Raw genomic sequence first — 22,077 nt, 5'->3', positions numbered from 1 at the left:
TTTTCTGTTTCTTTGTTCTTAGAGTAGTTGTCCAATGTAGGATATATTGGAAGGCCATTGTTTTTTGTTTATTTGTACCAATCATTTCCCCGATCAGCTAGCTTTGCAACATTTCTACCAGATTTTCTACCAATATATGTACACAGAAGATAGTCTTAAAATTTATGACAACTGTGTTTTGGTATATAGATTGTAAAGAAAAGGTCTGTTTCTTTTTTTTTTTTAATTTATTTATTTTTTTGAATTGATTATGCTGTTACAGTTGTTCTATTCCCCCCTTCATTCCCCTTCACCCTGCCCCCCCAACCCCACCATTACCCCCCTTTAGTTTATGTCCATGTGTCTCAAGTCCTTTAGGTTCTATATTTCCCATACTATTCTTGCCCCCCCCCCATCTATTTTCTATCTACTGTCTATGCTACTTGTTTTCTGTACCTTCTCCCCCCATCTCCTCCTCCCACTCCCCTGTTGCTAACCCTCCTTGAGATCTTCATTTCTATGTTTCCACTCCTGATCTAGCTGTCCTTTTAGTTTGCTTTCGTTTTAGGTGTGGTTGTTAGTAACTGTGAGTTTGTTGTCCTTTCACTGTTCATGTTTCTTTAACTTCTTTTTCTTAGATAAGTCCCTTTAACATTTCATATAATAAGGGCTTGGTGATGATGAACTCCTTGAATTTGGTCTTATCTGAGAAGCACCTTATCTGTCCTTCCGTTCTAAATGAAAGTTTTGCTGGGTAGAGCAATCTTGGTTGTAGGTCTTTAGATTTCATGACTTGGAATATTTCTTTCCAGCCCCTTCTTGCCTGTAAGGTCTCTTTTGAGAAATCTGCTGACAGCCTGATGGGGACTCCTTTGTAGGTGATTGTCCCCTTAGCTCTTGCTGCTTCCAGGATTCTTTCCTTCATTTTAATTTTGGCTAATGTAATTATGATATGCCTTGGTGTGTTTCTTCTTGAGTCCAACTTTTTTGGTACTCTCTGGGCTTCTTGGATTTCTTGGAAGTCTGTTTCCTTTGCCAGATTGGGGAAATTTTCTTTTATTATTTGTTCAAATAGTTTTTCCACTGGTGGTTGTGTCTTTCCCCCTTCTGGTACCCCTATAATTCGGATATTGGAGCGTTTAAAGATGTCCTGGAGGTTCCTAAGCTTCTCCTCATTTTTCTGAATTCTTATTTCTTCATTCCTTTCTGTTTGATCATTTTTTTCTTCCTTCTGGTCCACTCCATTGATTTGAGTCCCAGTTTTTTTTTCATCTCTATGGGTTTCCTGTGGAATTCCATTCATTTCCCTTAATTTAGCCTTCATATGTTTCTCTAATTTGTGGCTATAATCCACCAGATCTGTGAGGAAGCTGATGACCAGTGTTTTAAACTGTGCGTCTGAGAGTTTTGCTATTTCTTCGTCACTTAGATTTATCTCTGGGGCTTTGAGTTCTCCCTGCGACATTTTTGGTCTGTTCTGGCCCTTTAAGTGGGAGAAGCGGCGCCTTGGAGTCCCAGGTCGCTGGGTTGTGACGCTGTATGTGGGGGCGTGGTCAGAGCGGGGAAATGCCGCCGCTGCCGCAGGCCCAACCGCTCACTCACTTCCTCACTCGCGCGCAACCAGGCAACCACAGTCAACTCGCTGCCACCGCCTCCCCACTGTCTCCTCTGTAGTCGCTCACCCGGTGGGTTGCTCGGTGGCTTACTAGGTCCAATCCTGGGTTTGGAACCCATTCGACTGGATTCGCGCGTCTGGATTCCGCGCCCGGGTCCCACCGAGCCCTCCTTTGTGACTCTTCACCCGACGCCGGTTTCGCCCCTTACCAGTCGGGCTGAAGAATTTGTTGTTAGCGGACTTCCGAAAAGTTCAGTTTTCCGTGTTCTGGTTGTGTTTTCTGATGCTAATATTTAGTTGTCCCTAAACTTGGTTGTGTGAGGAGGCACGGCACATCCACCTAAACCTCCATCTTGGCGGAAGTCCGGTCTGTTTCTATATTCTTAAAATTGGTCCATTTCATTTAGTTTTTAATCAATCCTTGAACTCCAGTTTTTTGCTCATTCTTTTTTATTCTTAGGTTTTAGGACAAATAGCTTCTGGAATTGTTTTTATAAAAATGGAGACTATCTCCCTGGCCAGTATAGCTCAGTTGGAGTGTTATCTTGTAACCGGAAGTTTAAAGTTCAATTCCTGATCAGGGCACTTACCTAGGTTCAGTCCCCATTGTGGGCTCATATAGGAGACAACCAACTGATGTTTCTCTCTCACATCTGTGTTTCTCTATCTCCCTTATTTTCTCTCTAAAAGCAATGAAAAAAATCTCCTCAGGTTAGGATATAAATAAATAAATAAATGACTTTTTTAAAAATGCAGGCTATCTTTTGTAGCAAGAATTGCTTTAATTTTATTTTGCTGCAGAAATAAATAACCTTGTAAAAATCGTTGTTATTAAAATTAGCAAACTCACAGGACCTCCCCTACAAGGTTCTAAAGCTCTGTTTCTACTTTGTGAACTGCCACTCTCTGAAGGAAAATAAGTTATTGATTTGATGTTGGTGCCGATTTTTTATATTTACTTTGATTGTACCTTAATGTTAGTTCCAGTGTCACTTTCTTTGCTGTATTTCTCTTTGATAACCTTTTAGGTGACTTCAGCTCATTTTCATTTATGATGTTTAGAATAGGATCATAGGGATCCTGGTGTGAATTCTGATTTGCTCCCTCACTGGTAGTATGACTCTGGGCATTATGACCTCTTTAAATCTCAATTTCCTCATTTATAAAATAGCATGGGAGTACCTACTTCATAAGATTAGTATGAGAATTAAATGAGATAATATTTACTAAACACTCTCATTCCTGGCACACATGTTAACTGGTAGGTAGAAAAGTTACTCGTGGGGATTGGGAGCAGTGAAAAGTATTTTAGTGGGAACTTTCTTGAAGTAACTTGTTTTCCTCCTTTTTATTTCCAGTCACATGATAGTGAATGCTAATTAATCTAACTTTATTTTTCCTTTTAAATAATATGTGTCTCAGAATCTAGATGCTAACTTTTTAACCAGTATGCATGCCATTAAAAGTTTGATCTGAAGCACATTATTTTGATGTTCTACTCATAACATTATTTTTTGGATAAAACCTAACTTTTAGATTTAGAAATATTTTCCAGGTTGGCAGTTATAACAACAGATTATGTACTTCTTTTACATTCATGTATTCTGTTCTCTGTCAGTATATAATCCCCTAGGCAACTGACATCAGTATCTGAGAGTCAGTTTTATTTATTTTCTCTATTTGTAGCTGTCACGTGAAGAACATGGGTCTTTAAGAACTTAATCCAGTCTAGGCTTGCCAGTGCTCCACTAGAGCTTTTGAATACATTGTTTACACTGTTTCTAATTTTTATTTTGTGTGCGTAGTAGTATAGTTCATGATTTATTTTTATCAACCTGGAAATAAATTTGGTTCTGTTCTATTAAGACTTTGATAAGAATTAATAGATTTTACAACTTTGTTATGTTTTCTGACTAAACCAAGTGCTTAGGTGATAGTTCTCAAATGTTGCAGGTTCCCTGCAGTAATGCCTACACATATGTATCAGGTACAACAAATTTAAGAATTTTCACAGCCTCATTTTTCACAGTAGTTCACAACAATCCAAAACACCTTCAGTAGTCAAATGGATAAATATACTGAGGTATATTGGATGAAAGAAGCCTGATATAACAGAATATGTACTGTAGTATTCCATTTACATAAAGTTTAAAACCACTAAAATTGTGTTATTTAGTCATGCATATTTAGGTAGTGTGACCATAAAGAAAGGCAGGAAGTAAAATGCCATAAAATTTGGGATTGGAAAGAGGGACGCGGAAGGCTTTGGCGGTGGCGGGGAGGGCGGGGCACGGGTGTAGTTAGGTTCTGTTTCTGATTTGGGATGTAGTCATACAGACATTTGCTTTAAAAGGGTTTATTAACCTGTACTTCTGTATATTATACCTCTTTTTGTGTGTTGTTGTTTACAATGTGTTTTTAAAATAAGAAAATGAATAATCCTCTTTTAGAGTATCCCTCAATATTACAGTTTTCAAAAAGAAAGAAAAATCTCATATTTTATCTTCCACTTGTGCCAAGGTAAATAGCTCTTTCAGGACCGCTAGTGGTTAGGTCTTGGACTTTATTTATTTATTTATTTATTTATTTATTTATTTATTTATTTTTATTTGTCTTTAGAGGGGAAGGGAAGGAGAGAGGAGGAGAAACATCAATGTATGGTTGCCTTTCATGCGTCCTCTACTAGGAACTGGCCTGCAGAGAACCAGCCTGCAACCCAGGCATGTGCCCTGACTGGGAATCAAACTCACAGTTGTCTGGTTCACAGGCCCGCGCTCAATCCACTGAGCTACACCAGCCAGGGCAGGTCTTGGACTTTTATTACTCCTAAAGAATTAGGGTTTTCACCCCAAGCTTGTGAACTAGTGATTAGAAACTTTTTAAAAACAGTATTTTTTTTCTTCTTTAATCATGGGCCGCTCATATTTCACCAGATTTGATAATAAATATAATCTTAAATAATTTCAGTAGTGCCTTTACCAGTGTGGCTCAGTACATTGGGCATCATCCCACAAAACAAAGGTTGCTGGTTCAATTCCTGGCCAGAGCACGTGCCTAAGTTGTGGGTTTGGTCCCCAGTTGGGACATGTATGAGACACAACTGATCAATATTTCTATCTCACATCAGTGTTTCTCTCCCTCTCTTTCTCCTTCCCGTCCCCCCTCTCTAAACATAAGTAAATAAAATATTTAGAAAATAATAATTTCAATAGTGATAGAAGCAGCAGATAATTATTATTCAGTACCTATATGCTGGTACTATTCAAAACTTTTTCTTTGTATTTGATCTTTAGTTTTAGAATGAGGAAAATATTCAAACAATTTTTCCAACTTCGGTCGCTTTAAAAATAGATACTCAATTCATTCATTCATTCACCAAATATGTAGTTAGTATCTACTATATTTGGGGTGGAAACCAGGCATTATTTTAAGTGTTGTAGGTATAGAAATGAACTAGAAAAAGAAAACTTTGCTTCTATGGAGTTTACATTTCCTTGAAGAGACAAAAACTAATAAAATATGTTAGGTAATGATGAGTTCACTGAAGAAAAATAAAAATATAATGCAGTTGGGAGCAACAAAGTATGTGGGGTTTGAACAGAGAGAGTACAAAATTGAGTGAGTTGTACGTGTATCTGGAGAAAGACTCTGTGAGATAGAAACTGTTACCTGGTAAAATGGGACTCTGCTGCCTGCCAACAAACACAGGCATAAACCAAAGATTGATGGGGAAGGGAAAAGGTCTTTTTTTTATTATTTTGTTGTTCAAGTACAGTTTTCTGCACTTAACCCCCTCAAGGAAAAAGGTCTTTATTGAAATGTCGCCCAAGTTGGTGGAATGGGGGACACTCTGACTCCAGGCTAATCTCTCCCACAAAGCATAGAACTCAGAACCAAAGACAGTGTCCAGAAACCCCACTCCATCCTTATCTGTCCTTCTGGAGGCCAAAGCTACTACTCAAGTGGCGTTCTGGCTTCAGATTCCCTTCCTAGAGTACATGCTTGTGGGGCCAGTATCATCATTGCCATGCCGCAGCTTCCCATTTTGGGCCCTGGGGTCACTGCAGACCACACTGCCAGTTGTATAGGGTCTAGTCTGTGGGGTCAGCCTAAGGCTTCTCGCACCCCTCAGGCTGGCAAGCACTTGGGCCTGCACATCCATGTGCTGATCTCAGAGGCAGAGAAGGGCATAGTCTGTGACTATCTGTTCAGCACAGAGCTGTGGCATTTCACAGGCTGCCACCAAGGCACATGTACCTGGGTTGTAACCTAGGGCGCAGGACTCAACTTTGGTGTGAGCCAGCCCCTTGACTGGGTGAGTAGGAGGAAGCTGAAGGGGCTCAGTCTCCACCCTCCCTCCATTTAAAAATTGGGGTACCAAAGCATCCAACTTCCCATCGAATTCAGGCCAGCCTGGTGGATCTGCACCTCCCCTTAACCTCTGAAGAGTGCTTTCTGTTTCTTTCATCACACTCATCAGCTTGCACAGTGTCTCAGCACAGGCCATGTGTTGGGCACTAGTTCAGTTACCAGGGCAGTGCAATGCTGGCATGCTAGTTCTGTTTCCCCTTTATCCAGGGGGGTATGGAAATCTATTATGTGCCTCCTCTGGGGAGCACAGGCTCTCATAGGCTGTCTCCAGGGTCCCTCCCCACTCACCGGCAGTCTCTCCAGATTCTTCTGAATCAGAACCATGTGAAAAGCCAAGGTGGATCTGAAATTTGAGTTTTATAACAATAAAAATGCTTTAAAAAGAAATAAAGGGCTAGACAATAAATGTTTTAGTCTTTGCAGGCTATAAAGTCTCCGTTGGGACTGCTAAACTCTGCCATTGTGGTGGAAGGCAACCATGGTTCATCTGTAAACGAATGGACCTGCCTGTGTTCCTATAAAACTATGTACTAAACAGACAGCAGGCTGGATTTGGCTCTGAGGGGCTGTAGTTGATTGACCTCTGAGCTAGATTATATAGGCCTTATAGGTCATGGTGGGGACTTCAGACTTTATTCCAGAGGTGAGAAGGTTTAAAGCAATAAATTACTCCAGATGTGATATGGGTTTATAATTTTTCAAATAAGATGGTACTTAGATCTTCAACACACTAGAAGAAAATTTAGAATGGCTTTTAAAGTTCATGTTTATATTATTTTATTACTTGCTCCTTTCATGTAGAAAGCATTTGCGGAACTTGTATTTTGTGTTAGAATTGTATTAGTAATTAAATTATTAATACAATACCTCCCTGCTTTCTCTAGACTCTAAATTTCTAGATTTGTCTAGATTGTCTAGATTTTTCTAAATTTCTAGATTGTTCCTTATCATCTATGAGGAATACCTAGTACTCTACCTAGTGCATAGTAAATATTTGAAGAAGACTTAAAAGTTCAGAGTATGTTGGAAAGGGTAGACATAAATAGTTGGCAACAGCATAATGGAGATATGAATGGAAAGTTATAGGAAGAGGAGAAGAGAGAGATATCAAGTCCATCTAGAGGAGAAAGGAGAGGAAGGTAAATTCCATTTTAGACATGGTAAGATTAAGTTCCTGTGAGATTTCTGGGTGAAAATGGGAAGTATTTAGACAATAGGGCTCTAAGACAAAAGAGAGAGGGCTAGACTAGGCATCAACATTTAGAAAATATAAATGTAGCAGGTAGTTAATGTCATTTTAAAATAATTTTTGTTGTTGACTGAGATTGCGAAGACTAACACACATTTAGATCACAATCAGAAGAAAGAAAAACCAATGAAAGGCTGAGATGGAAGGAATGAGCAAGCACATAAAAGAAATAGCAACAGGTGGTATCCAACAGGTCAAAGGAAAAGAATTTTAAAAGGGAGGCAGTACATTTTTATTAAATATGGACCCATTCATAGTAAAAAATTATAAAAGACATAGATCACAAAGACAAAGAATGGGAGTAGACTACAACAGGTAATAGATGTTGGTAAAGTTTTGGAATACGTAAAATAGATAACTGAGTGGTAAGAGATTTGTATTCAAAGGAAGAGAGTTTTAAAAGGGAGGCAGTTCATTTTTGATTAAATATAGACCCATTCATAGTAAAAGATTATAAAAGACATAAGACTGCAAAGACAAGTTCCTGCCAAGATGGAGGCATAAGTAGATACACTTTACCTTCTCACACAACCAAAAGAAGGAAACAACCGATTTAAAACAATAGAAACCAGAACTGCCAGAAAATTAAACTGTGTCGAAGTCCAACAACCAAGAAGCTAAAGAATAAACATCCAGACTGGTAGGAGGGGCAGAGACAGACAGCTTGGGCAAAGAGGATGAGTGGCGGGGTGGCAGCTGGTAGACCAGGGAGTCCCACATTCACATGCATATAAACCAGGAGGAACAACTGGAGAGTGAGACCAGCCATGCAACCCAGGGTTCAAACATGGGCAAGATAAGGCCTTAGAACCTGTGGCCGTAAAGACCTGTGGGCATTATGGCAGTGGAAGAAACTGCCAGTCTCTTGAAAGCAGGGTGTGAGAACCAAACAACTGGCATTGTTCCATCTCTGACCCCTCCCCCACATACATTGCCACAACACAGCAATGTGAGTTGCCCACCATGACAGGTACCTAAGGCTCCTCCCCTTACAACATAACAGGTTCACAAAAGCAAGGAAATATGGCCCAAATGAAAGAACAGTTCAAAATTCCAGAAAAGAGCTAAGCAACGAGGAGATAGCCAACTTATCGGATGCAGAGTTCAAAACACTGGTAATCAGGATGCTCACAGAAATGAGTGAGTACAGACAAAAAATAAAGGAGGAAGTGAAGACTATACAAAGAGAAATAAAGAAAAATATACAGAGAACCAACAGTGAAGGGAAGGAAACCAGGACTCAAATCAATGATTTATAACAAAAGGAAGAAATAAACATTCAACTGGAACAATATGAAGAAACAAGAATTCAAAAAAGTGAGGAGAAGCTTAAGAACCTCCAGGACAACTTTAAATGTTCAACATTCGAATCATAGGGGGGCCAGAAGGAGAAGAACAATAGCAAGATATTGAAAACTTACCTGAAAAAATAATGAAGGAAAACATCCCCAAACTGGCAAAGAAAATACACTTCCAGGAAGTCCAAGAAGTTCAGAGTGTCCCAAAGAAGTTGTACATAAGGAAGCACACAAGGCACCTCGTAATTACATTACCCAAGATTAAAAATAAGGAGAGAGTCTTAAAAGCAGCAAGAGAAAAGGAGACAGGTACTACAAAAGAATTCCCATAAAACTATCAGCTGATTTCTCAAAAAAAAAATTGCAGACAAGAAAGGGCTGGAAAGAAATATTCAAAGTCATGAAAGGCAAGGACCTACATCCAAGATCACTCTACCCAGCAAAGCTTTCATTTAGAATGGAAGGGCAGATAAAGTGCTTCCCAGATAAGGTCAAGTTAAAGGAGTTCATCATTACCAAGCCCTTATTATATGAAATGTTAAAGGGACTTATCTAAGAAATAGAAGAAGCTCAAAACCGTGAACAGTAAAATAACAAACTCACAACTATCAAGGACTTAACCTAAAAAGAAAACAAAACAAAGCAAACAACCAGAACAGAATCACAGAAATGGATTTCACGTGGAGGGTTATCAGCGGGGTAGGGGGAATAGGGGAGGAAAAAGTACAGGAAATAAGAAGCATAATTGGCAGGTACAAAATAAGGGGATATTAAGAATAGTATAAGAAACGTAGAAGTCAAAGAACTTACACATACGACCCATAGAGATGAATGAACTGGGGGGGGGGGGGGGGCGGCAAGTGGATGCTGGAGGCAGTAGGGATGGATACCAGGCAGAGAGGGATAAAGGGGAGAAAAATGAATGGGACAACTGTAATAGCATAATCAATTAAATATACTTTAAAAAATATTGCAGAGAGGCCCTGGCTGGTATGACTCAGTAGATTGAGCACCAGCCTGAGAACCAAAGGGTTGCTGGTTCGATTCCCAGCCAAGGTACATGCCTGGGTTGCAGGCCAGGTCCCCATTAGTGGGTGCATGAAAGGCAACCACTCATTGACGTGCTCTGCCTCTCTTTCTCCCACCCTTACCCTCTATCTAAAAATATGTAAATAAAAAATTTAAAACAATATATTGCAAAGAAATAGAAAAGGGAAAGGAGAGGCTATAATAAATAAGAGATGTCAACAAAGTTTTGGAATGTGTAAAACAGATAATTGAGTGGTAAGAGATTTGGGTTCTTTTTTCTTTTTAAGGACTTGTAAGTTAATAAACCCCCAAAAAGAAAGTTCAAACTGTGTCTCAGGTATCAGAGTCACTTCATACCTGTTCTATAGGGCAGGGTTGCAACAAGGTGATACATATTTCCATCCTCAGTCCATGCTGACAAACAAGTGTCTCTTTCCTTCCACCTACAGACTGAAGGTTGTCTCTCTGGAGGCTGAAATGGAGTCTGTAGATATGGCTGAGGGTGGTGTATGAGCATCTTACTAAAAAGAAAAAAGTGAGAGAATTAAGTGAAAGCCTGTGTATTGAATCAGAGTGCTAGTCATCAGGTTTACACTTCCTAGAAGGGAGGTTAGGGGAGTCTACTCTATATACGTGATCAGACCACGAGAAAACACCGATACTGACAGTTGATAGTCTCTTTAACATAATGCCACTGTGTGGCCCAGCAAGTAACAAGCCCTGATCATACATATAGAACTTTGTCAGCTTTTTATTGCCTCACCCTAAATGAGGTGGCCAAGATCACTACTGTGAGGAAATTTTCTGCTGAGAAAGAGATTAAAACAAATAAAAGCAAACAGAAATTGTGACTAAGGAAGAAACACAAAAAATACAGGAAGCAGAATAAAACTTGAAATATGTTTAATTACTTCAGAAAGATAAAATAGTTCATGAATGGAACTAGAAAAAGATACTATTTTTAAAAAGTAACAGAGTACAAGTAGAATTCTCAAAAACTAAAAATGTGATACCAGATGTATTTTAAAATTTAAATCTGTAAAAAATAAGAGAAAGTAGAAGAAATAATCTGTAAAATATTTTTAAAGACAAGGTTTTTTTTGGTTTGTTTTAAGAAAAAAAACAAGGGAACTTTTAAGAAAATTAGGGAATTAACCCTGGGGATCTAACATCTGAGTAATATTTCCAGAGTAAAGGAGAGAATGGGAGAAGAGAAGAAAAAGAAGAATTTATTAATGAAAAAGAACTTCTCAGAATTGAAGCTATGAGCTTCTAAACTGAAAGGATGCAGTGAATGCTCAACACAATGTATTTTAAAAGATCACACACAAATCCAGACAAAAAAATTTACATATGGTCTTATTCTACTTACAAAATATTGAGAACAGAAATTCATAGAGACAGAAAGCAGATGAGTGATGCCTGGAGCGCTGGAGGGAAGATGGGAAGTAAATTCCTAATGAGTATGTGTTTTTTCCTTTTGGGATGATAAAAATGTTTTGGAACTGGATGGAGGTGGTAATTGTGTAAAATTGTGAGTGTACTAAATGCCACTGAAGTATTCACTTTAAAAGATCATTATACATTATGTGAATTGTATCTCTGTTAAAAAAATATATATATATATTTTATATATATATATATATATATATATATATGTATACACTGAGGTTAATGAAATTTAAGAACACCAGGCATAAAAAGATTATGAAAACAGCCAAGAGAAGCAAAGGATTTCATATCTATTACTCATAGTAAACTACGCTATAATGTAGCAATAAAGAAACCCTGGAATTGTAATGGCTTCATTGAATAAACATTTATTTTCACTCATGTTACATGTCTATGGTGAAGAAGAACACTTCTCCAAATTGTTACTCAGGGATTTAGGCTAATGTATGCTTTATCATTTTATGCTGTTGCCATCTCAACATGTAGTTTCTAGAGCGGGGAAAGAGAAAAGTATAGAGAATTCTGCTGTCAAATGCTTTGGCCTTGGCTAGAGCCAGTCATGTGGAACTTCCTCAGTGCTAGGGATTTAGAACATGCAGTCCTCTCAGATGCCCAGAAAGAACAGGTAAAACAAGCATTGTGAGCACAAGAAGTCTCTACCATGCATACTGGTGGAACTCAGCAGTTCTAGACTCGCCTAGTTTGACACCAGAAGACAGTGGAACAGAGCTTTCAAAATTCTGAAGTAAAATTATCTCCTGTAGAAATTTTGTATCTGGTCAAACCATCAGTCAATTGTATGGATAAGAAAATAACATTTTCAGAGGAACAAAATAACAAAGCATTTACATTCCACATACCCATTTCAGGAAATTATCTGGGGACATGTTAAACTAAAACAAAGGAATAAAGCAAGAAGAGGAAGATTTGTAATCTGAGAGCAGGGTATTTTGCATAGGATCCAGCCCAGACTGGAGCAGGAAGATTAAAGGGCTGGAGGAACAAGGAAATATAATGTGATAGATTGATTACCCAATATGTTTGACAATATTGAAAGTTTTATGGTTCTGTAAGAACATGGGCTGTGTTTGTAGATATGTAAAAAGTTAGCAAAACTTTTTACTAACCGCACCATGGGCTGGTGTGGGCAATGGATTGAGCACTGGCCTGCATACCAAAGGTTCGCTAGTTCAATTCCCAGTCAGGGCACATGCCTGGGTTGTGGGCCCGGCCCCTGGTGGGGGGGGGGGTGTGCAAGAGGCAACTGCACATTGATGTTTCTCTCCCTCCCTTTCTCCCTCCTCTAAAAGTAAGTAAATAAAGTCTTTTAAAAATTAAAAAATAACAAAACAAAATAAGGAATTATAAGCTCCAAAAATACTAAATGGTTATATAAGAGAAGTATCATCATAGAATATTATATGACTGAGATATAAATAATAGTCATAATACAAGGTGGTGCAAAGGTAGGTTGACAGTTGTTTGTGTGGAAAATAATATAATTAATAAATAACAAGACAAAAATAAACTGTTTTGCATGTTCACAAATATAAACCTACTTTTGTATTCCCTATATAAATACTGATTATAGATGGACAAAGTGTAAATCTTATGAGGATGATAGTAGGAGAGCTTAATCATCTGTAAGATATTGTCAATAAATAATGTCTAAAATAGAAGAATAGATCACAGTACAAGGGAGGACCAAAAAAACCCAGAATTTATTTGTTAAAAAATTGTGTAGTCTCATGTGTTTAAATTTCACTCACCTTCAAAGTATCCTTCATTTAATGTGATAAACCTATCAGGAGGCTTTTTCCAGTGCTGAAAACAGGTTCACCTCTTTTATGTTGGCAAAATGTTTCTCTTCGAGGACTTTTTTCATCCAGGGGAACAAAAAAAAATGTCTCTCGGGACAACATCAGGTGAATAGGGAGGGTGGGGCATGGGGGTCTTGCCATTTTGGGTCAAAACTGCTGAACACTCAACACGCTGTGGGCAGGTGCACTCATAAATCACCAATTGTGAAATGGGCAAACTCATTGAAAGAATCTTAAAAAATAATTCACTGAAGTCAAACAGCCTCTCACGGCAATGCCAGCTGGTGTACTGATACAGATGGTTTCCTAGAAGATAATTCCAGTTTTGAGGGCCTCCCCTCATAAATTATTTAGAAATATAAATGTAAATGCCAGAACAAATGGCTCAAATTTAAAGGTTTTTTGCTTCTAGGAAATGAATTTCAGGAATGGAGTGGAGTAGGACAGCTTACATTATACATCTTGTAGGACTGATGCCTTTTAAAATTATCTAAATCTATTACTTTGACTTTTTTTTAAGGCATCTGAGGCAAACAGTGCCACATACTACAAACAGCCTATATAAAATAAAATTTGAAAAGAAGCCATGGGTTTTGTCAGGAGGTTATAGTGATCTTGGAGCAGTTTTGACTGTTGAATGGTAGGTGTAGACCACGTTGCAGTGGGTTGAAGAGTGAAGGAATAGAGAAGTTAAATCACATAGTACAAAAGTGTAGGTCGTACACCAGTAGATCCACTGACATGCAAGATTAAATAAAGGGATATACAGGGCATGTATATTATCCTCTTCAGTGAAAAGAAGAACATGAAAATATGCTGACTGGTGTGGCTCTGTTGGGTGTCCACAAACTGAAATGGTTCGATTCTGGTAGCTCCTCGACTCAGGCAGCTCCTCAGGACAGGGCATGCAAGAGGCAGCAAATTGCTGTTTCTCTTGCACATCACTGTTTCCCTTGTTTTTCCTCCCTTGCCCTCTCTCTAAAAATAAATAAATGGAATCTTTTTTAAAAAAGAAAATATGACAAATAAATGATGAAAAAGCTACATTATACATTTACAGAGAATCTCCCATAAAACAAAACAAAAAATTTATTTCTTTAAATAATTAGCTCTTCTAAAATGATTCATATAACTGAATCATTTGTATAGGCATGCCCGTATATGCATTTCTGCTAAATTGTATCAATAAAGAAAAGTAAATTATTGACACACGATAATTTGTATTACTTCTTTATTTAGATAAAATATCTTCTTAGAACTTAATATCCTTGATTTAGAAAATGTTGCTTTGTTCTGAGTGCTTTTGTAAAGTGTTAGACTGTAAAATAAGGTGAAAACTAATAAAAATAAAAGGCAAATGTTCCCCTACCCCCAGATTTCTGCTTTAATATGATTGCTCTATTATAGTTAGAGTTCTTTTAGTTCCCCTTCCAGGGTCTAGTGTTTGTTCTAGCCTAGTCATGCGAGTAGTGTTATCGTCTTTAAATTTGGTCATGGAATGTGTTACACTGCCCCGCTCAGGGAAATGCTACTCAGTTTGGACTTGGATAGTAACGTTTATTTTCTTTGGCAGAGAAGCTGATCGTCGAGGGGCATCTAACCAAAGTGGTAGAAGAAACAAAGCTTTCAAAAGGTTTGTTTTCTATGGGGTTTTTCTCTGGGTCTGACAACTCTTGGATAATGAAGGTTAGTGTGTATTTTCAAGGTCATGGTATTTTAACAATCAGTTTCTTTCTTAGAGTTCACAAAATGACAATGCTGTAATAGTATATAATAATAATGCAAAATAGTTGAAGTTCTGTCTTAAGAAGGATATCTTAATTAGAAAGTTTCTTTTTAAAGGGGTGTGTGTGTATGTGTGTGTTTAAATGCTTAGAATAGGTTTCTTAAGGTATTAAAGATTTCTTGCAATCTCTTTCACTTCCAGCATTATTTTCAGCTTTTATCTAAAATTTTTATTCAAATAGCGTGTAAAAAAAGGTCAAAAATGTTTGCAGTTCTGTTTGGGGGGATATTGTAACTTTATTATTTCTTTTGATAATATTTTCTTCACTTTTGTCATCTCAAATTGATTTAAACAAAAGTGAATATGTAGAATCTTTTTATATTTTAAAATGAACAGTCCTATTAATTTCCTGAAGTGGTTTATTTGTTAATTATCTTTCACGATTGTCAGACTTAGAGAAGAAAAGTGGGTTTTAAAGCATCTTACTGTCAAGTCACTTTTGTGCATGGAAAATTGGACAAATTCGATAGGACCTGCTTCTTATTATTCCAGGACTTTTGTCAGAATGTGTCAGTGTAAAATCTAAAGCTAGATTCTCAGTCATTTTAGTTAATTAAAACAATGAGTGATAAAAGCGTGGAATACTCAATTTCCACATATTATTTTTAATGAAAGTAATTAGATCTGTTTGGCTTTTTTGAAATATTTAAAAGGATAGTGTCATTTCTGGTGGCTTCCATTGTGAGTTTTGTACATGGCAGATGCCATATTTGGGGAAAGAATGCATAGAATATGCATCACTAATATTGTTCTGGCAAACAGGCATTGGGTTTCAGAACAGCAAACTATTTTTAGAACATAGGCAATTTATTTCATCTTATTAAAGTGAGATGAGAACAAAGTTTAAAATAGCTTTTACTTCACCACCTAAATACCTGGTTTAATAGCCAACACTTTGAAGTGTAAGTAGAGCCTTAGGAAAAAAAATCAGCAGCATCTCTTTAATTAAAGAAAGTATCTTGATGCTTCTTTTTAATGCATTCTGAATTAGACATATTTGCTTGAAATCATGTGATGTCTTTTTTTTTTTTTAAGTTTTGAGGAATCTTACCGATTTCCTTTTGAAACCAGGCTATAAAATATGTATTGAAAGTTTTAAAGACCATGCCAGCAATTCCACTTCTGGGTTTTTATCTTAAGGAAGAAATTGAACAAATGTGCAAGGTTACTTGTTTTAGTGTCGTTTTAAAAGCAAAAAGAGAAGGACATAAAGGTGTATATTAAATAAATTACAGCAAGTCCATACAAGGGAATAGAGTACACTCTTTAAGAATAATAATACAGATAGATACAAGTTGTTGGGTTTTTTTTATTGATTTGAAAGAGATAGAGACAGAGAGAGGGAGAGAAACATAGATTTGTTCTTCCACTTACCTGTTCATTCATTGGTTGATTCTTGTATGTGCCCTGACTGGGAACTGAACCTCTCACCTGGCTTATCAGGATGCCCCTCTAACCACTGAGCTACCTGGCCAGGCCCAGATATGAGTTTTATATACCCAGAGATTTTTGTGTCAGCAGCCAACATTTTACTAGTACTTCTCACAGTTACTATGCAGAGGTAATACCTGTAACAACCCAGATGGATGAAATGTTACATTTTAAATATTTTATATCTGGCTATAATGTATTTTCTTTTGGATCTGGCTCAGTTGTCTTATTTTTATTTCACTGGTGATATTTTGGCGGGAATTTTTTTTTTCTGCATTGAAAGTGTTAGTTGCTAAAAATTATCAGTTTCAGCGGTACAATCTTAGTATTTTCTTCTTACACTGTAATCATAGGTTGCATATTCTTTCTATATAACCCCTTACTCAACATGCAATTATTGTATTGCTTTAGGGGTGAAAGTAATAAGAATATGAATAGATAAGACAGCTGAATTCAACTTCAAGTTCTACCACTAGCTACATGCTATCAGGCAACTTACTTTAGCTCTTTAAACTTCAATTTCCTCATTTGTAAAATGAGAGTAACAATAGGTAACTTGTAGGATTTTGTGGGAATTCAATGAAATAATGCTTATAAAGCAGGAAACACCATTTTGGTGTCCACATAAATGTTCGTCCTCCTTTCCCTTCTTGACCTTTTTAACCTTGCTCTTTCCAAGTACTGGCTCTAGTGGTATGCAAAGTGGTGTATGGCCCTATATGTTTGTTTTGCCCATCCATCACTATGTCTACTCAAAGATACAGTGAAAATAGTGACCTCGTTGTAGACCTCCCAGTTTGGGAATAGTTTTGTCATTAATATTGGTAGCTATTCTCGCATTTCCTTCTGTGTATTATTGGTATGTACTTTAATGAATAAATATGCAGAGAAAATGAACGCAAAATTCTTTTTATACCAGAAAACTGGGTGCTGCTTCATAGCTGAAGAATAGAGGTTTTGAAAAGAAGTATGTACTTTATCAGTCATTTGTTGTGTCCTGTGCTTCGTTCTTAAATAGATCTGGTTTTCCTCCATATAGTAACTGTAATATCAGGACATAAATATGATAGACCATGAGTTCACTAGCTAAAACCTTGCTTTTTTACTTACAGTAGATTTGTACCTTTGATCATCCTTTTTTTTTGTTTTGAAGCATCTACTGTGGACTGTTCACTGTTCTATGCAATGGTGGGGATAGGGTGTTGCGGTCATATAGCAGTTAACAAAACAGACAAAAATCCCTGCCTTTGTGGAGCTTAGCTTCTAGTAAGGCCTTAGTGAAAGATTTGGTCCAACTTTTAAGGCAATTTTATCTTCCTGGTTAATACTCTACATAAGAAATAAAAGTTCCTCCTAAGCCAGAGGAATACTTTTGAAAATACATCTCCCTTGGTTTTACCTCATTATCTTGATCAAAAAATTGCCAAGAATATCAAAATCAGAAGAAAGTCACTTTTCTCTTCCTTTCTATTCTCCCAGAGTGGTTCCTTTTCTATCTATATATATAGATGAGATATATTAGTCTTACTGGAGATAATAACTTTGTGTTCAAAACGAAGGCATTCAGAAATGTCTGATTATAGCACTCTGTGAATGTACAGGAACAGATGGGGCGCTCTTGGGCTTCCATGGCCAGTGACTTTACTTCTAATCTAAGTTCCTCGTCTCTTAGCATTTGACCTTTGACAAGAAATGGCAGTGAGAAAAGTAGCAAAGGCTTTTTGTAATCCATCATGCATTTCACAAGTTAAACCAGAAATTCTAGGGGTGTTCTTATATGTAATAGCCATAACAAGTTATATTTTAATATATGCATATTTTGACAGTAGTGAATTTAAGTAGGTTTCTGATTGCTTTCAAAATGGAAAATACATCTTGATTTAGTTGTTTATAAAACAGTATTCACTATAATTTTTCAAACAATTTATGCTGTGTAAAGTTAGAAAGTAAATCTCCACCATGTCCCCATTTCCAGAAGTAACCTGTTTTCTCTGTTTGAGATCCTTCTACCCTTGCACAAATAAATATAGCAAAACTTCATAGCTAAATATATAGCTATTTCAGTCTAAGCAGGATCATTTTATACATACTGTTGTTTAACAGACTTTATTTTTACTTAATAATACTCAATATATTTTTTAAATTATTTTTTAATAATTGTTCAAATACAGTTGTCTCCATTTTCCCACCACCCTCCATCCTTCCCCAATTTGGCTTTGTCCATTATACATGTTCTTTGACGATCCTTTCCCTTCTTTCCCTGTTATCTCCCTTCCTCCTCCCCTCTGGTCACTGTCAGTTTGTTCTTTATTTCAGTGTCTCTGGTTATATTTTGCTTGCTTTTTTGTTTTGTTATGATTAGGGCCACTTAAAGATGAGATCATATGGTACTTGTCTTTCACTGCCTGTCTTACTTCACTTAGCATAATGCTCTCCAGTTCCATCCGTGCTTTCATGAAGGGTATAAGCTCCTTCTTTCTCTCTGCTGTGTAGAGTTCTATTGTGTAAATGTATGATAGTTTTTTGATCCACTCATTTACTGATGGGCACTTAGGTTGCTTTCAGCACTTGGCCATTGTAAATTGTGCTGCTATGAACATTGGGGTACATAAGTTCTGTTGAATTGGTGTTTCAGGATTCTTAGGGTATAATCCCAGCAGTGGAATTGCTGTGTCAAAAGGCAGTTCCATTTTTAGTTTTCTGAGGAAATTCCATACTGTTCTCCACAGTGGCTGCACCAGTCTGCATTCCCACCAACAGTGTACTAGGGTTCCTTTTTCTCCACAGCCTTGTCAGCACTTGTTTGTTGATTTATTAATAATGGCCATTCTGACCAGTGTGAAGTGGTATCTTATTGTGGTTTTAATATGCTTCTTTCTGATGGGTAGTGATACTGAGTGTTCTTTCATATGTCTCTAGGCCCTCTCTATGTCCTCCTTGGAGAAGTTTCTGTTCAGGTACTTTGTCCATTTTTTCATTGGGTTGTCTGTCTTCCTGGTGTGGAGCCAAATGAGTTCTTTATATATTTTGGAGATCAAACCCTTATCCGAGATATCATTGGCAAATATATTTTCGCATATGGTTGGTTCCCTTTTCATTTTGCTGATGTTTTCTTTACCAGTGCAGAAGCTTTTTATTTTGACGAAGTCCTATTTCTTTATTCTTTCCTTTACATCCCTTGCTCTAGGGGACATATCAGTGAAAGTATTGCTGTGTGGAATATCTGAGATTTTCCTGCCTATGTTTTTCTCTAGGACTTTTATAGTATCACGACTTTTATCCATCTTGAGTTTATTGTAGTGTATGGCATAAGTTGGTGACCGAGTTTCATTTTTTGCATGTAGCTGTCCAGCTCTCCCAACACCATTTGTTGAAGAGGCTATTTTTACTCCATTTTATGCTTCTGCCCCCTTTGTCAAATATTAATTGACCATAAAGACTTGGGTTTATTTCTGTATTCAGTATATTTTGAATATTTCCCATTTCATCATGAGTAATACTTCTATGAACATGTTTATAGGTACTATATGTAGACTATTATCTCCTTTGAAAAAGTTCTAGAAGTGGATATTTACATTTAAGTTTTAGTACATGTTACTACAAACACTACAGTCAAGTATATGTAACATTATAAAAATAATCATGCTTAGTGAATTTTTAACTCACAAAGAAAATAAGATATATAAATACACACAAACACAGGCAAACACAGAATGATATGAAATAGAACATGATTAATCCCAAAAACAAGACACAGAGAAGATGCAATAAAAGGAGCAGCATACTGGAGATGTAGTGACTTCTTTAGATGTGATGGGGACTTAAGCTATATCTTATAGAATGAATAAGCCAAATAGAGAAATTCAACTTAAGCAAAGAATTGCAGGTCATAATTAGCTGACATGCTTTGGCCCTGTAAAGAGGCTGGCTTGACTGAAACAGAGCTCATGTGGGATTTAATGCAGGGACCGGATTATATCTAATTATCTGATGTAGTTATTACAGAAAAATAATCATCTCTGGAAATGCTATCCAAATGATATATTGTAGTATACACAGGTGTGCCATTTCAGATGAGAATCTAGGGCCTAATTAATTGCCATTCATCTTTAGTTAATTGTTGGATTTACAATTAGGATTTTTGAGAGCAGTTTGTTGAATACTATACCTACAATGTCTTCATTGGATCAGGCAGCACACTACTTGCAAATACAAAACTTTTTTTTAAGTTTTTTTTCAGTGTGGCTTAGGTACAATTATATTTCCTTTATATATAAAAGGCTATTTTATTGTTTTAAATGTTGCTTCTATAAGAAATAATTATGATTTTATTTGTTTTGTTGTGAGTATAAATATTACTAAGACAACCTAAGTAGTGTTTTTATATAATAAAGCCATTTTGTTTCATATTCATACAATGTCCACATTGTCCAGGGAGTTTTGCTGTATTTGTTGCAGTTCTCTGAATACTTTTGCAAAGCTTGCTTCATTTTTGCTTCCAGTTGGCCAGTGGACAGCCTTGAACAAAAGCCTCAGCCCTCTGCACAGCAGACATGATCCACATTATAATTTAATATGAGCTACGTGTAATAACCAGCATTCCATTTTGGACTAGAGTGGTGAAGAAGTAAGAGATTCAGTGACCTCAGTTAATTTTAAAAGTATTTTGCATATAGTAGATTTAGAGCACGCATAGTCTGAAGCTTTTATTGATGATAGAAGCTATTTAATTATAATGAGATTCTACTCTTTTTTTTTTTTCTTGGTAGAAAACCAGGCAAGAGCAAAGGATTCTGATTTATCAGATACTCTGAGTCCAAGCAAGGAAAAAAGTAGCGACGACACTACCGGTGAGCTTTAACCTAATGTTTACTAATCTGCAGGTGTTATTGTTACCAAGCAGTTTAGACGTGCAGGTTACTGTGGGTGGATTTCAAAGTGGTGTTTGAAGTAAAAGCCATGCTTCCATTTAGTCATTTTTTTGAAACTTGGATATATTGATAAATCTGTCCAAAAGCTGTATAAATTTAAACTGTTCAAATACAATAGGAATATACATTTCATTTATTTATTTTGATAGTGTCAGCTTGCTAGAGTTGACTACTATTTGTAATTATCTTTTTTCCCCTGTAGATGCCCAAATGGATGAACAAGATCTAAATGAACCACTTGCTAAAGTGGCCCTATTAAAAGGTACTTTAACATGTTTTTTAAGACATTTTAAACCAGGGCATCAGATTTATTTACCCTTTGCTACAAAATCAGTTCCATATATAATGTGAAGTTTTAAGTTTTAGTTAAAAGATTAAGATAGGTTCTGGAATGTAGTAGGAACTAAAATTTAAAATGTTGGTGTTGGTGCCAGTACTTCAAACAAAAATATTTAAATTGTAAAGTAATTTGTATCAGTGTAGGTTATGAAGGGCAAACAGGAAGTGGTACGATATGAAATGCAGCTATGGTTTTTTGTGCTTTCATGTCTCTGATAGAAACTCATTACCATTTTTAACATAAATTAGAAAAGGTGAAAACATTAGCTTTCTTGAAAAAACTGCCTGTTTCTTCTGTTACATATGATAGCAGTTGTAAATTTCTGGTCTTCTCTTCCCCAGTAAAGATACCAGGTTCTGCCCTGGCTGGTGTAGCTCAGTGGACTGAGCACAGGTTGGGAACCAAAGGGTCACCAGTTCGATTCCCAGTCAGGGCACATGCCTGGGTTGCAGGCCAGCTCCCCAGTGGGAGCTGCATGGGTGACAACCACACATTGATGTTTCTCTCCCTCTGTCCCTTCCATTCTCTCTAAAAATAAATAAAATCTTTAAAATTTAAAAAAAAAAAAAGATACCAGGTTCTTAGAACAGTCTTCTAGAAATTTTGGTTAGGACTAAAACAAGCAGTGCATGTAATAAGTTCTTTCACTCTCTCACTTCTGAAGAAGTACATTTATTTCTTTTTTAAAAGTATATTTTATTTATGCTACTATGGTTGTCCAAACTTTTCCCCCTTTGTTCCCTCTGTCCAGTACCTGCTTTCCCTCCAACAATCCC

General features: G+C 36.8%; 1 protein-coding gene across 40 annotated transcripts in view; it reads left to right on the top strand.

Moving 5' to 3' along the window:
* SLMAP (sarcolemma associated protein) overlaps positions 1-22,077 on the top strand; it is a 155,112-nt gene that overhangs the window by 102,370 nt on the left and 30,665 nt on the right. For 33 of the 40 annotated variants that reach the window (XM_037137353.2, XM_053669439.1, XM_037137344.2 and 30 more), the window contains 3 exons: positions 14,387-14,446; positions 20,800-20,880; positions 21,164-21,223. In XM_037137353.2, coding sequence (XP_036993248.2) covers positions 14,387-14,446; positions 20,800-20,880; positions 21,164-21,223 — 201 coding nt within the window. The remainder of the gene's footprint in view (positions 1-14,386; positions 14,447-20,799; positions 20,881-21,163; positions 21,224-22,077) is intronic. The other 7 variants (XM_037137356.2, XM_053669442.1, XM_053669438.1 and 4 more) reach the window with 2 other exon arrangements.

This window comes from Artibeus jamaicensis, unplaced genomic scaffold (genome assembly GCF_021234435.1).
Source record: "Artibeus jamaicensis isolate MK-2021 breed Jamaican fruit bat unplaced genomic scaffold, CSHL_Jam_final contig_519, whole genome shotgun sequence".
NCBI classification, from domain to species: domain Eukaryota; kingdom Metazoa; phylum Chordata; class Mammalia; order Chiroptera; family Phyllostomidae; genus Artibeus; species Artibeus jamaicensis.
The sequence above is the reverse complement of the archived record's forward strand: the minus strand, read 5'-3'. Positions and strand labels throughout refer to the sequence as shown.